Below are 16,192 nucleotides of genomic sequence, written 5' to 3' on the forward strand. Positions count from 1 at the left end.
TTAAACAGTTTGTATGAAATTTAATTGTAAACACAATCCGCTGTTGCTGCTGTGCACTGGAAGCTTTTTGCTCTCCATGTTTGGAAGAATGCTTGAAATTGGCGGGGTGGGCGTGGTCAGTCCAGAACCAGCTGACCAATGGAGATTCAAGGGGAACGCCTTCTTCTAAGCCCCGCCCACCTGTGAAAAGTGTGCCAAAACTCAGAAGAAAAAAACTAAAGCAGAAAGAGAGATTCCAGAAGCCAAAGTTTTCAACAGAAAAATAAAAAAAAAATCCACAAAAAAACAAAAATAAAAGCAAAGACCGGCAAAATCCAAACTGAAATAAAGTAACCAAGTATATTTAAAATATATATTTGCTATATATTTTTTCTCTTTTGAATTTGCAACATACAATTTCATACATTTTGATTGCGGATTTAATTTTTTTTGTGTAAAACTTTTGGCAAAAACAAAAACAAATAGAGAGATGGAGAGAGAGCAACAAAGCTCTGAGCTGGAAGTCTAAACCGGATTGTTACAGCTGGACACCGCATTAAAGCATTTCAGTCGTTTAACCAGAAAAGAAATCTGCATGTTGGATGGAGTTGGTGGGGCAGATTACGGCAGAAGGTGGGGTCAAACTTGGTGCCGAAATAAAACTTGGGTTAAAAAATAGTAACGTTTTGCTGATTCCAACTTAACAGCGTATGTTAATGATTTACCGCTGACAGCCCTAATAATTTTAAATAAAAAATTACAAAAACACTGACCTGAGAACCTGCAGTTTACAGTGTGAACTCTTCAGTCCAGCAGAGAGCAGCTCCACTCCTGAATCCTGCACGTCGTTGTTACTGAGGTCCAGCTCTTTCAGGGAGGAGTTTTTCAGGTTTAAAACTGATTCCAGATTTTCACATGTGCTTACTTCAAGATTACATGAAGCTAGTCTAAAAAACAAGAATAAACAAATGATTTTACAATATACTCAAAGAAGAATATTTGAGTGGATTGACAAAGAATAAAAAACAGAATTAAACTGTGATTTGTATTGTCTATCTAAAGAGCAGGTGTTTCTTTATACTGAAATAGTTAACATGCAGAAATCTCCACTTTGTTTGTGATCAGCATGGGCATACAGTTCACCAAAAGCTCTGGGACAGATTATAATGAGTTAAAATAGAAAATAAAATGTTTAACAAAACAGAATAACAAGCCAGGCTTTTTGGAGTGTGTGAATTTATTCTATTTTCCAAGTTGAACTATAGAAAAACATTACACCTTCTCCCACATATATCAGTGAGCTAGTGAGTTAACTAGTTACCCACTCAGTGAGCTAGTGAGTTACCTAATCAGTGAGCTAGTGAGTTACCTAATCAGTGAGCTAGTGAGGTGCCTAGTCAGTGAACTAGTGAGTTACATAGTCAGTGTGTTACAGAGTTAGCTACTTATCTGTTCAGTGAGCTAGTGAATTAGATTGTTACCTAATCAGTAAACTAGTGAGTTACCTACTCAGTGAGCTAGTGAGTTACCTAGTCATTGAGCTAGTGAGTTAGCTATTTACCTACTTTGTGCATGAATATTTAGCACGCTAATGTGAGCTTTTTAATGGAGTGAAACAGAGAATAATATAACATAATATAACATTGAACAGAAGGTTTGTATGAAATTTAATTGTAAAAGTATCTGCTGCTGTGCACTGAAAGCTGTCCGCAAAAAACTAAAGCAGAAGCAGAAGGAGAGATTCCTGAAGCAAAATTCTTTAACAGAAAAATGCAAAAAAATTCACAAAAAAAATCACAAAAACACAAAAATAAAAGCAAAGACTGGCAAAATTCTAACTGAAATAAAGTAACCAAGTATATTTAAAATATATGCTATATATTTTTTTCTTTTGAATTTGCAACAAACTATTTTTGCTTTTGATTCCTAAATTTTTATTTGCGGATTGTATTTTTTTGTGTAAAAACGGAGAGAGACAGAGACAGAAAGAGAGAGAGAAACAAACGGAGAGTCAAAAACAAACAGAGAGATGGAGAGAGAGCAACAAAGCTCTCTATCCAGGTCTGAGCTGGAAGTCTGAACCAGACTGTTACAGCTGAACACCGCATTAAAGCGTTTCAGTCGTTTAACCAGAAATGAAATCTGCATGTTGGGTGAAATAAAACTTGGGTTAAAAAATAGTAACGCATTACTGATTCCAACTTAACACCGTATGTTAATGATTTAACGCTGACAGCCCTAATAATTTTAAATGAAAAAGTCACAGAAACACTGACCTGAGAATCTGCAGTTTACATTCAATTGTTTAAGAAATATAATCAGATTAATCATGACAACATTTGTGATTAACTGCAATTACATTTGTTCTTCTTAAGACAAGTTTTTATAGTGGATATTGAAATGTAACTAAAAGAATGAATGTAAGAAATGTTAAATGCAATTATTAATGGTGTCATTTAAAATACTATTATATGCTTAAGGGGAGATAAAGCTAACGTGAGGCGCTGGAATAAAGAATGCATGGTGAATTGGATTGGACTCAGGAAGTGTTTGTTATTGCACAAATGCTTACAATAAGGAAAAGACCTTACTAAGATTTAAATGGCATGGTGGAAATATGTAACCGCCAGTATTCAGTAATATGTACACTGTCCCTTTAAGAGCTTGTTACACTAGGTGCACAGCCCTTTTACGTGTATAGCTATGCTGAGAGTGCAGTAAACCTGAGTGTGTGCTGTGCTTTACCACAGAAAATGCAGGACCTAGTTTTTTTCTTTTATTGAGTTTTTTTCTGCAAGTAACAACACTTGAATGCATTGACAAAGAATAGAAAATAGAATTAAACTGTGAAATGTATTGTCGGTCTAAAGAGCTGGTGATCAGCATGGGCATACAGTTCACCTGGGACAGATTATAATGAGTTAAAATAGAAAAGAAAACGTTTATCAAAACAGAGAACCAGCAAGGCATTTTGGAGTATGTGAATTTATTCTATTTTCCAAGTTGAACTCTGGAAAAACATTACACCTTCTCGCACATATATATATATATATTAGAAATAAATACAGACCATAAAATGTATGTTCTATATGAAATTGTTATGTTGTATTGCTGATCATCATTTCTCCAAAGCATATTGAGATATGATTTTTTAGTTAAATCACCCAGTGCTACTTTAGAGTGGATCTGCAAGAGATGTGCATTTATTTTAACAAAACATATAACTTGCCCAAAACCTTTTTTTAAAGATTGTATTTAATCAGTCTATGACAGAAACTTCATGTACTGTTAACATAAAAATGATGGTTTAACTATTATTACACACAAAGGATAATGCATGCCTATATGTGACAAAGTTAATAATGTGAATCCACCAGTGATTGAATGGAAACTGATTCTACACATCAGCAGTTGATTAAAAACTGTGTGAAGGCCTGAATAAAAATACTCACACAGCTCTTCTGGATATTTTAACTACTGGCAGCATTCTCAGAAGACACTCTTCTGATGGATGATATTTACTGAGGTTAAACTCCTCCAGTTCTTCTTCTGAGTTCACCAACACAAACGCCAGAGCTGACCACTGAGCAGGAGAGAGCCTGGCCTGTTGAAGATGACGCTCACCACCTCCACTCAGGTATTTCTGCACTTCCTGCACTAGAGAATGATCATTCAGTTCATTCAGACAGTGGAACAGATTGATAGATTTCTCTGGAGATGAGTTCTTCTCAATCTTCTTCTTGATGTATTTGACTGTTTCCTCATTGCTGTGAGAGATCCTCTCTGTTGGGGTCAGCAACACTCCTAATAGAGTCTGATTAGACTCCAGTGAGAGACCCAGAAGGAAACGAAGGAACAGGTCCAGGTGTCCACTCTCACTCTGTAAGGCTCTGTCTACAGCACTGCTGAGGAAGTCAGTCATTGTTGACTTGCTGAAAAACTTGAGGAGTTGACTGGTTTGTTGTTCAGTGGATTGTTCTTTTGGAATTTTTCTGTTGAGAAATGCATATAAAGCAGCAAGAAACTCCTGAACGCTCAGATGTACAAAGCTGAAGACCTTCCCCAGGTGCAGCTCATGTTCCTCCCTGAAGATCTGGGTACACACTCCTGAGTACACAGACACTTCTCTACAATCAATGCCACTCTCTCTTAGATCTTCCTCATAGAAGATCAGGTTTCCTTTCTCCAGCTGCTGGAACGCCAGTTTCCCCAGAGCCAGGATACTTGTTCTAGTCTGCTGAGGATCAGGGTCCCTTTTCCCACTGTACTTCTGGCTCTTGTGTTTGATCTGAAAGATCAGAAAGTGTGTGAACATCTGCGTCAGGGTTTTGGGAATTTCTCCACTCTCAGCTTCACTCAGCATTCTCTCTAGAACAGTGGCTGTAATCCAGCAGAAGACCGGTATGTGGCACATGATGTAGAGGCTTCTTGAAGACCTGATGTGTGTGAAGACTTTGTTGGCCAGGTCCTTATCACTGATCCTCTTACTGAAGTACTCCTGTTTCTGGGGGTCACTGAAACCCCGCACTTCTGTTACCTGATCAACACACTCTGGAGGGATTTGATTGGCTGCTGCTGGTCGAGAGGTGATCCAGAGGAGAGCAGAGGGAAGTAGATTCCCCTTGATGAGGTTTGTCAGCAGAACATCCACTGAGGTTAGCTCTTCTATATTCACCAAGTTCTCATTGTTCTGGAAATCTAGAGGAAGTCGACACTCATCCAGACCATCAAAAATGAACATGATCTTGTAGCTCTTATAATGTCTTGGTTTTAAATATTGTGTTTCTGGGAAAAAGCTCTGAAGAAGATTTACCAGACTGAGCTTCTTCTCCTTCATCAGATTCAGTTCTCTAAAAGGAAGTGGAAATATGAAGAGAATGTCCTGATTTACTTTTCCTTCAGACCAGTCCAGAATGAACTTCTGCACAGAGACTGTTTTTCCAATTCCAGCAACTCCTTTAGTCAGTACAGTTCTGATGGGTCGTTTCTGTTCTGGTAATGGTTTAAAGATGTCGTTGCATTTTATTGGTCTTTCCTGTGTTGTTTTTTTCCTGGATGCAGCTTCAATCTGTTTCACCTCATGTTCCTGATTGACATCTCCTCCATCTCCCTCTGTGATGTAGAGCTCTGTGTAGATCTCATTCAGAAGTGCTGACTTTACATGGCCCGATATTCCTTCATTAATTCTCTGATATTTATCCCTCAGATTGGATTTGAGCTTTCGTTGGCATGCTGGGGCCAATTCTGATTGCAGAGGAAGATAATAAAGAAAATGTAATTAGCTTTGATCTTCATGAAAGACCCCTTTGTAAACAGACTGATACAGTAGATAATTGTTAGGTTTAAGGATACATTTGATGCTGTGACATAATATATTATAATTACAAAATTCAGATAATTATTGCTGATTATTCTAATTTAAAAAGCAGAACTCCACTGAGGAAACAAATTAGCACTAGTTGGTCCCCATTCTCATGACCCACAACTCTTACTGCTCTCTAGTGTGTTGGCGAGGTCTGTCTGATTCATGCTCCTCAGGATGTGCAGGGTGACCTTCAGCACCCCCTCTCTCTGATCGTCATCCACCTCTCCCTCAGAGCATGCTGGGTAATCTGGACTTAGGAGCTTCCTGAATGTGTTCAGCTCGTTCTTCACTAGAGAGATAAACTTCTTCTGCAGCTTCTGATTAAAAACAAACATCAGAGAATCAGTGAAGCTGTTACAGTACAGAGAGAGAGATGATGACACTGATCTGAGGAGAAAAGGAGTTATGGATGCTCTGGTTTGTAAAAGGAATTAAACATTATGTTACTGAGTAGCATCATATAGCATCAGTATTAAAGGAGAACTCCAATGTAAAATTGACTTTGGGTGTAGTAAAATATGATAAAGAGTATTCAAGACAAGGGCACACTAGCAGGGCTAGCAGGAACTTCAAGCTACACCAGACTGCTCTTTTACTTTTTTACTTTACTTTCACTTTAGATACGCTGTAGCAGCAACAGCAAACGCGCTTTTCAGCGCGCTTTTTCGGACAAGGTTGGGCGATTCTCACTAGAGCGGGGCGTGGCAAACCCCCTCTTTCACACTTTCTCTGTTTGCGGACCTCGGGGGCGTTACTCACGGCTTTAAAAGACAGTCTGGTGGCGCTGATTTCCTAAATAAGACAAGGGCACACTAGCAGGGCTAGCAGGAACTTCAAGCTACACCAGACTGCTCTTTTACTTTTTTACTTTACTTTCACTTCAGATACGCTGTAGCAGCAACAGCAAACATGCTTTTCAGCGCGCTTTTTCGGACAAGGTTGGGCGATTCTCACTAGAGCGGGGCGTGGCAAACCCCCTCTTTCACACTTTCTCTGTTTGCGCACCTCGGGGGCGTTACTCACGGCTTTAAAAGACAGTCTGGTGGCGCTGATTTCCTATATCGCCCGCAGCTGTGCGCAATCTAGAGTCCTATTACATCACTCACACTCGCCGAGGCGTCAGCCGAAGGCGCCAGCCGTTGTGTGAAGACCCTCTCGTGTGAAGACCTAACTCGGGTAAAGACCTGCGAGTCTACCTGCGCGAGTCCACCGAGCAAGGCCACGACAAGGCAGCCCGTCCTACTGACTCCTAAAATGTGCTCCTAACACATCTCAGTTATTTCCGGCACGCACAGAAGGCGTAAAAACACAAACAGGCGCCAGGATCATACTAACCTGCGTCGACTAAAACAAACCACGCCCACTACTACCTCATTCTCTGTTGGGCTATGGAACTGCCAGTTGGCTGTTAATAAAGCAGACTTTATCGCCTCTTATGCGAATCATCAGTCATTACAACTGCTGGCACTGATTGAAACTTGGATCAAACCTGAAAATACTGCTACTCCGGTGGCTCTTTCCAATTATTATTCCTTCTCCCACACTTCTCGTCTCTCTGGACGAGGAGGTGGAACGGGCCTATTAATCGCTAATGGCTTAAAACATACTCCACTATTACCGGCAAACACATTCAATACATTTGAGTAACATGCCACACTGGTTAATACTCCAGCAAAACTTGCCATTATTGTTCTCTACCGTCCTCCTGGACAAATGGGCGAATTCACGCATGAACTTGACATGCTACTGTCTTCTATCCCTGAGCAAGATTGTCCCATGCTCATTCTAGGGGATATGAACATCCACCATGACAGTACCAGCTTCACAGACTTCCTATCCCTCATGCAGTCTTTCGAACTGGAGCAGGTCCAAAGCCCTCCAACACATAAAGCTGGCAAACATCTAGACCTGATCTTCACTCGTAACTGTGACACCGACTCTCTAACTGTCACTCCTTTGCACGTCTCAGATCACTACTTTATGAAACTCAATGTTCATATTTCAAATAAACCCACAGCTACTCCTACTATGGTCTCGTTCCGCCGAAATCTTCGAGATCTCTCAGCAGACCAGTACTCCTCGCTGGTGACTGACAATATGCCTCCACCAGGCTCATTTTCATCACTCAATGTAAATGATGCCACTGACACTCTCTGCTCCACACTAAGCTCCTGTTTGGACAACCTCTGTCCTCTTACATCTCGAGCCATTAGCTCAAACAAACCGCAGCCATGGCTTAAAAATTACACACTCAGGGAACTACGCTCCAAACTCCGAGCTGCCGAAAGAAAATGGCAAAAAAACAAAAAACAAGCAGACCTAAAAAATTACCAACTGCTCCTGGCTTCTTTTTCAGTCAACCTCACTACTGCTAAAGCTGAATTTTATCACAATAAATTCTGCTCTCTCACAGACTCCCAGAAACTATTTGCTACATTTAAATCACTACTCAACCCTCCGCCTCCTCCTCCGGCTACATGCCTTACGGCTGAAACACTTGCCTCATTCTTTACTGGCAAAGTGGCGGCCATCAGCAACCAGTTTACTGATGCACAATTCAAAAACAGTTCAAAAAAGGACACTCTACCGAGATGGCTCTGTTGTCTGTGACTGAAGCGTTGAAAACTGCCAGAGCTGCAGGTCAGTCCTCAGTGCTCATTCTGCTGGACCTCTCAGCCGCATTTGACACAGTCAACCATGACTTCCTCCTAACTATACTCTCAAACATGGGGATCGCAGACAATGTGCTGTCATGGTTCAGATCGTACCTCACTGGGCGCTCGTTCAAGAGTCGACTCCATCTTCTGAGGAGACTAAGGTCCTTTAATGTGTCTAGGGCTCTGCTTAAGACTTTTTATGACACTGTGGTGGCCTCTGCAGTGTTTTACGCTGTGGTCTGCTGGGATAGCGGCTGCACAGCTCGAGACAGGAGTAAACTGGAAAGGTTGGTCAGGAGGGCCAGTTCAGTAGTGTCCTGCAGTCTGGACTCTGTTGCTAAGGTGGGAGAGAGGAAGATGTTGGCTAAACTGACATCCATTTTGAACAACACATCTCACCCTCTCTATGATACAGTGAGCTCTCTAAGCAGCTCCTTCAGCAACAGGCTACGGCTGCCACAGTGCAGGAAGGAACGCTTCAGAAGGTCCTTCCTCCCATCAGCAGTGAGACTGTACAATAATAGCCTACAGTAATATATAAAATTCTATATTTTCTCTGGTTCTTATGTATATTAGTATTCTGATTTTGTTTTAAATTATGTTAGTTATTGTTATGTTGCCCTTTGTTGCACAATTTGCCCTTTTACTTTTTATTTAAATAGAAGTATACTTTTTCAGTTACTGATTATGCACATTGATTTTGTCTTGCTGCTGTAACAAGTCAATTTCCCCTTTGGGGGATCAATAAAGTCTTATCTTATCTTATCTTCAAGGTGTCGTGGCAAGGACAGCTGTCCTCAGCCCGCTCCTTATCCACTGGGGTTCCTCAAGGTTCAGTACTGGGACCCCTTCTCTTCTCCATATACACCACCTCTCTTGGTCAGGTTGTCCGCTCACACGGATTTTCCTACCATTGCTTTGCTGATGACACCCAGCTATACCTGTCGTTCTCACCTGAAGATCACTCTCTGCACGGATATCGCAGTGTCTCTCTGACATATCCTCATGGATGAAGGAGCATCACCTTCAATTAAATCTCTCAAAGACTGAACTTTTGGTTATACCAGCAAAACCATCTTACCAACACAACTTCTCTATAAGTATCGACTCTCTCTCTCTCTCACCGACAAAGGTTGCTAGGAACCTGGGTGTTCTGGTTGATGACCAACTCTCCTTCACGCACCATGTGGCCTCAGTTGCTCGGTCCTGCTGCTTTGCGCTCTATAACATCCGAAAAATTAGACCGTTCTTGACGCAACAGGCCACCCAACTCCTGGTGCAAGCGGTCGTCATCTCACGCCTCGACTACTGCAATGCCCTGCTAACTGGCCTCCCAGCCTGTGTAGTAAAACCACTCCAGATGATCCAGAACGCAGCAGCACGTCTGGTCTTCAACCAGCCAAAACGGGCACATGTCACCCCGCTGCTCATTGAGCTCCATTGGCTACCAGTTGATGCTCACATCAAATTCAAAGCTCTTACAATCGCCTACAAGGTGATGACAGAACAGGCTCCTTCCTACCTGCACTCGCTCCTGAAAGCTTACGCTACCTCCCGGCCGCTGCGCTCCTCCAATGAACGTCGCCTCGCTTTGCCAAACATTCACACAAAGCAATCCAGACTGTTCTCATACAGAGTTCCCCATTGGGGGACAAACTACCTTCCACTACCAGATCAGGAGAATCTCTCGCTATCTTTAAGAAACTCCTGAAGACAGAGCTCTTCAAAGAGTACTTCCTCTCTTAACACCTCTAACACACTAACTACTTCTAACCTCATTTCCTTCTTCCCCTCCTTCACTCCTCTATCCTATTATTCCCCTTTGACCTCCTTTTATCCCTATACAAAGATGTTTTACCTCTAAACTTATTTTACATTGTACTTGACTATTGTAAGTCGCTTTGGACAAAAGCGTCTGCCAAATGTAATGTAATATAATGTAATGTAATTTACCTTTGTTGAAGAGCACACCTCCCCTAAGCACTGGGTGCCGGCTGCAACACCAGGAGGCAGGCTATGTGTAGTCTATATATATATATATATATATATATATATATATATATATATATATATATATATATATATATATATATATATATATGTCTGTCATTATCAGTACCGTGATGGTGGTGGCCAGAGCTAAAAGCTAGCAGCATGGGATGTAAACGTTGTTTTTTAATAAGGTTCTTGTACACTTAAAAAGCGGGCTTTGTAAAGATTGCTGGGCAAAAAGCATAAAATTACTGTATCTCAGAAAGCTGTAGGAGAGCGGAGGTGTGCTATTCTTACCATTTATCATGTTTTACTGAACAAAGAGTCAATTTTACACCGAAATTATCCTTTAACATTATAATATAACAGTTATAATGCTACATAAACTGAAGGTGAATAAATTATGATTAGTATCAAAATTTTAAAGTGAAATTAAACTGAAATGTAAAAGAAATCAGGGAGAACCCCATCAAATATATGGTTTAGGACTAACCTTGAATATGTGGTCCAGATTTTTCCTGTAACACTTTATTTTCTTCTTACTGTGATAACAAGAAAATGTTATCAAGAATATACAAGAATATGTTATTATTAATAAAATAAAGAATATCAGAAAATCAGATTAAAGTAAAAGAAAAACCTGCATTAAACCAACACTTTTCTAAATGTTTCTTAATGTTCTAATAATAAAGATTAATAAAGATTGTAAATAAAGACTTTTGCAATTATGTCACCCTTTATCTCACGTTTTAAGGCACAGGTAAAAACAGTTGCTTTGAACCACTGAGTCAATGCTTAATTTGTTCTACAATTAAGAATAATCGCATATAATTAAATTATAAACAGTGCCGATAAGCAACAACATAAATTTAATAAGAAAGGAAACACATAAAAGATTTTGATAATTCACGCTGGAAAACATGTTCTAAAGTGTATTCTAATTTATGGATTAGTTCTATGGATTGTACTAGAACACATTCAGGGTTCTTCTTTCCAGGTTGTTGAAGTTAAAATATGGATTATATACTCTTATTTCATCCATTAAAGCACATTAAAATATTCTAATTTATTCTGACATTAGCTCCTAGTCTAGATATGTGCCAAACACTCACACAAAGCAATCCAGACTGTTCTCATACAGAGTTCCCCAATAGTGGAACAAACTACCTTCCACTACCAGATCAGGAGAATCTCTCGCTATCTTAAAGAAACTCCTGAAGACAGAGCTCTTCAAAGAGCACCTACTCTCCTAACACCTCTAACACACTAACTACTTCTAACCTCATTTCCTTCCTCCCCTCCTTCACTCCTCTATCCCTTTATTTCCCTTCGACCTCCTTTAAGCCCTATCTATAAATGGTTTATCTTAATTCCTATTACTTTTGTACTTCATTATTGTAAGTCGCTTTGGACAAAAGCGTCTGCCAAATGAAATGAAATGTAATGTAATGTAATGTAATGTAATGTAGATAGAGTCTGCCAGACACAACAATTGTTGTCCCCTACCCAAGGGAATAACCACCACTAAAAATAACTAACTAAATAAATAAATAATGAATGAAAGAAAGATTAAACCACAGATCATTGTTGCCATTAATACAATTCATTTTAATTTGATTGATATCACTAATATAAATATAACTTTGTTTTGCAAATTTCACACTGATGAATTTATTTACTCTAGAATATCTGGTAGGTCACATGGTTTACACACACGTGCACTGTTCGATATTTGAACTGATGAATTTAATGTTTTTGTTTGTGTCAAGGTATTAAATATTAAATATATTGTTAAGTGCAGTTTATTACAATAAAATACTTTTGTCTGAAAAAAATCTGAAAGTTACTGAGATATTGTTTTTATCAGTGTGTGTGTGTGTGTGTGTGTTATGCTTTAAAAAGGTAAATTATAGTAAAAAATCAGTGAAAGGGTTTTGTTGTTTCACTCACTCAGAGATCATATCTTCACTGCTGAAATCAGGAGGATGTTTGATGGACGCGTCACTCTTCATAGAAACACAGCTGGGTTCTGGAGAAGCTCCTCTCTGGGTTTCAGTTCTGTTAACATTAAACACAGTGAAACTCCAGCATTTACACAGTGAAACTCCAACACACAGCACATCTTTAATAAAGATCAGGAACTGAAGAGCTTCACTCTCAGAACAGAACAGTAGTTTAGTGCAGTGATGTACCGAGACCCAGAGCTTCCTCCTCCACTGCTGAAGTTTAGAGGATTCCACACGGGCCAGTCACTCTTCATAGACACTCCACTGGGGGCTGGAGATGCTGCTCTCTTCTCCCTGTAAACAGATCTTCATGATGATCCATGATGAGAGTAAAGTGTGGAGTAATGTGTTCCTTTACTAGGGCTGGGGCGACGCGTCGACATAATCGACGTCATCGATTACGAAAATACATCGATCTGCATAACGTGCGTCGGCGCGTCGTAAACATGGCGGCGCCTGTGGAGAGCATTAGAGGTTAGATCGGGCCCAAAAATTCCGAACCGACCCAGCCCGAGCCCGTGCACGTTCTGCTCTAGCCCGACCCGACCTGAACCATAAACTGGCTGTTTTCGGGCTGTTTGAATGAGCGAAATATGATCAGAATTATGTTAATTAACACGGTAACATAGAAGCATAGAACTATTATTTAATTAAAATGATTTTTAAGAACAGCTACACACAGTGCTGCAAGTCAAACGCGGAGGAGTTCACGTGCAAGAGAGAGAGAGAGAGAGACACACACACACAAACAGAGAGAGAGATTTGCGTGTTCTGGTGAGAGCTACTCACAGGTGAAGGTTTTCTTTTATCTCCTCGTGTTCATATTCTAGTCCCATACATAATTCTACAGCTCCCTCTGTGTTTTCTGTCGTATTTTGCGGCTAGCGCGAGCGCTTACAACTGACACCGCGGACCGCGGGGTGCCGCCGCCCTTGTGCCGAATCCGACTCCCTGCTGAATCCGACTCCCGCTTCGCGGACAGAATCGGCACAACACCCCCGATGTAGAACTGCGGTAGTGAAAACAGCGCTTATAAATAAATTAGTTTAGTTTCACTTTCAGCTTTCATTATTTTCGTTTTTTTTTTTAATAAAAATATATTTAAAAAAACAGACGCCTACATCTCGGACTATTTTCTGGAGCCCGGGTCATGTCTGGTTCGGGCAGAGAATCTAAGCTCTAGAGAGCATGGACTCCGGAGAGCAATCTCCAGCTACAAAAAAAAACGCCAGCGGGCATCTAAAGTTTGGGAGCATTTCACACAAAAGGGCAACAATGTGGTCCTCTGCCATATGTGCAAAAGGAGCACTTGAAGCGCAAACATCCAGGAGCACTATGTCAACAGGGTCACACAGTAAGTTACCGTTTACATCAGGGTCTCCGCGGGTGTCCTTAAAAAGACTTAAGGCTGTCTACCAAAGGTTTTAAACCTGCCACAGGCAGAAATTATACAGTTTTGGTTTATATTTGTGCATGGCATTTTGCAGTTTCCAGAAACAGTAGCATTATTCATAAGTTCAGGTGTTTAGCTAAGCTAGCTGCCTTAAGTTATTTTAGCTAGCGCTGTCGGCGCTGCGGTGTTACACCGTTTTCTGTCACCGTCGGAATTTTGTGACCAGTGCTCACGGTTATGAGCGTTCATTGGCAAAACGGAAGCTTTCTATACCTAAACCTTACCCTCAGCCCTAAACTGAACCGTTTTGGCCAGTCGGGGTAAACATTAGAAACGAACACGTTTCGAATCGGCCAGTGCACCGGTCTGCTGAGAACTACTTGCCCGTGGTCACAAAATCTAGCGGTCACAGAAAACAGTGCAACACACGGTTGTGGTGTATGGGAGCTTATCCATTTTTAGCGTTATAGATCTAAACGTGTTGTACATGTAAGTGATTATAAGTGTGGGGTTTGGTTTAGTAGGCTTGTGTTGCTGTTGTTGTTATTATATATAAATATAGTAATTTATCGTTTGCTTTAAAACGTAAAATAATAATTATTTAAATATGTTTCTCAATAAATAGATTAGTCGACTAATCGAAAAAAATAATCGTTAGAATAATCGTTTAAAAAATAATCGTTAGGGACAACCCTATCCTTTACTAAAACTTATTCACAGGTTCCAGAGTAACTTCTTCATAACCGTCCCAGAAGCGTCCCGAAGCTTTCTGTCAGCTGCCCCAAACTGAAAAACGCTCGTCTAATAAATATACATATTTTAATTTATTTAACAATACTGTTGAATATATTTGTGTGTTTGTTATGATGTCACAATGTCATCACCTGATTAGATCATATTTACTATATGTATTTTATAGACCTGTGACTATTTAATAACATGTTTTGGTAAGAGCTACAGAATTACACAATTATACTGTATTATAAACTAAAAGGTATATTTTTATACTGAACTCTAACAGAGATACAGATCAGAACAGAATAGAACAAGTCTTTCTGTGAGAAGCTTCATTCCACAGCTTTAATATCAAACCCAGTCACTTCCATCTGATCTATATAAATGCAGCACATCAGGATTTCCTCATTTCTAATGCTAATGTAAACCCAGACAGCGTGTGGTAAAATCCGAGACGGATCCTCACAATGGATCTGGTTCAGAGTTCACTTTCACTACAGACTAATACGATCCGGATTTTGAGCAAATCGTCACATTTATGTTAAAATATATGGACCATATTTTTTACCATAAATGTACAACCACGCCATACCATAGCAACCACCTAGCAACAGCACAAAATCACTACAGCAACCACCTAATACTGTTACCGTGCCAGAAGGAAGGAAACATATTATTAATATTAACAATTAGATATTAAAGTCAGATATGTACTTTAAATACAGATTAGAAACACATTCTACTATAAGAATAACTGTCTGGTTTGTTAAGCGTTTCTCTGTGTTTAAATACAGCACAGGGTTCTGACTCTGGTCCAGGAGAAACTCTGTTCTCAATATTTTAAAACTATAAAATATGCAGATCACAGCTCCAGGATTAGAGCTGAAACCATTACAATACAAAACTACTTTACATATTAAACCCATCACTTAATTTACTCACTTTAGGACAGGAGGTCCTCCTCCACTGCTGGAGTTCTGAAGATCCATCATTTACTCTTCTTCATTCACACACAGCTGAACACTGCCGACACCGACCCCTGAGAACAGATCAGCCGTTACAATAAAACCTTTATTCTTACAATAATGACATTATCATCAGAACTGCATTAAACAAAACCTGATAAACAAACAAAACAAAACAAACAGAGAACGATACATAACAGTGTGATTTACCCTCATTACACATTATTCTACAGATTACAGAAACATTTACTGTTATTATAATTATTATAATTTAATTATTATTAGTAATATTACTGAATTACACAACATTATAAATATACACACTGTTCTATTATTATTAATGATATTATTATGTTACTGAATCAGAATAGAGAGATTATTTAAGTATAATATAAAACAGCAGGATTAAAAACACTAACACACCACGTGATCTTGAGCTCCGTTGCTCCCCCTGCTGGTTAAACAGCGCTACTGCATATAAACACGCCTTTATAGCAGTTCCGTGTTTTTATCTCCCCAACAGATCAAAGCCCACATTAAGCAGTAATGCGCTTTAAACAGCATAAACTACACTGTGATCAATAAATATCAATCTATATCTGCGCATTTCTCTTCAGTTTACAGCATTATTGATCTGTTACAGCTGATTGTTCTCCAGCCGGTCTGATCTAGACCAGGTCCAGGTCTGATCCAGGCCCGGTTCAGATCTCCATGCTGATCCTGGTTCTTCCAGTGGAATCGGACACTGAGCTGAGCTTAAAGAACCGGTTCTGGATCTGAGGAACCTTTAGAACCGGTTCTGACTTTAAGCTACACGGTTCTGTTCTACATTCTCTTCAGTTCTGAACTTACCGAGTGAATCCGGGCTTTTGTCCTCTTCTAATGGCGGAGACTGAACTTACTTTCACTCTGTCTTTCACCTGAGTCTCACCTGTCTCTCTCTAAGGTCCGCCTCCTAACTCTCACAGCGAATAGGCACTGGGTGGGCGGAGCTATTGTTCGTTTTTGGCTACTGTCAGCCAATCATATCACAGGGCTGAATGGAATGTTTTAATACTCATGAGTCTGAAGTTTCTCCCACACAGCAGTAAAACCCCCCA

General features: G+C 40.0%; 4 protein-coding genes across 7 annotated transcripts in view; 1 reads left to right on the top strand and 3 right to left on the bottom strand.

Moving 5' to 3' along the window:
* The window catches only part of LOC125801516 (uncharacterized), a 302,660-nt gene extending 292,826 nt beyond the window's left edge, over nt 1-9,834 (top strand). Inside the window, exon 2 of the mRNA XM_049478320.1 lies at nt 8,886-9,834. Coding sequence (XP_049334277.1) covers nt 9,011-9,712 — 702 coding nt within the window. The 5' untranslated portion in view covers nt 8,886-9,010 and the 3' untranslated portion in view covers nt 9,713-9,834. The remainder of the gene's footprint in view (nt 1-8,885) is intronic.
* The window catches only part of LOC111188839 (NLR family CARD domain-containing protein 3-like), a 453,074-nt gene that overhangs the window by 428,465 nt on the left and 8,417 nt on the right, over nt 1-16,192 (bottom strand). Inside the window, exon 1 of one of the 3 annotated variants that reach the window (XM_049477130.1) lies at nt 15,945-15,961. The exons of the other annotated variants lie outside the window; for them this stretch is intronic. The gene's annotated coding sequence lies outside the window, so the exon portion shown is untranslated. Of the gene's footprint in view, nt 1-15,944; nt 15,962-16,192 lie in introns of those variants that run through there. 3 annotated transcript variants of the gene reach the window in all.
* Nucleotides 1-16,192, bottom strand: part of LOC111189331 (zinc finger protein 239-like) — a 239,193-nt gene that overhangs the window by 160,336 nt on the left and 62,665 nt on the right. The window lies entirely within an intron of this gene.
* LOC125801196 (zinc finger protein 271-like) overlaps nt 1-16,192 on the bottom strand; it is a 173,161-nt gene that overhangs the window by 55,724 nt on the left and 101,245 nt on the right. The window lies entirely within an intron of this gene.

Source organism: Astyanax mexicanus, chromosome 4 (assembly GCF_023375975.1).
Source record: "Astyanax mexicanus isolate ESR-SI-001 chromosome 4, AstMex3_surface, whole genome shotgun sequence".
Lineage (NCBI taxonomy): Eukaryota > Metazoa > Chordata > Actinopteri > Characiformes > Acestrorhamphidae > Astyanax > Astyanax mexicanus.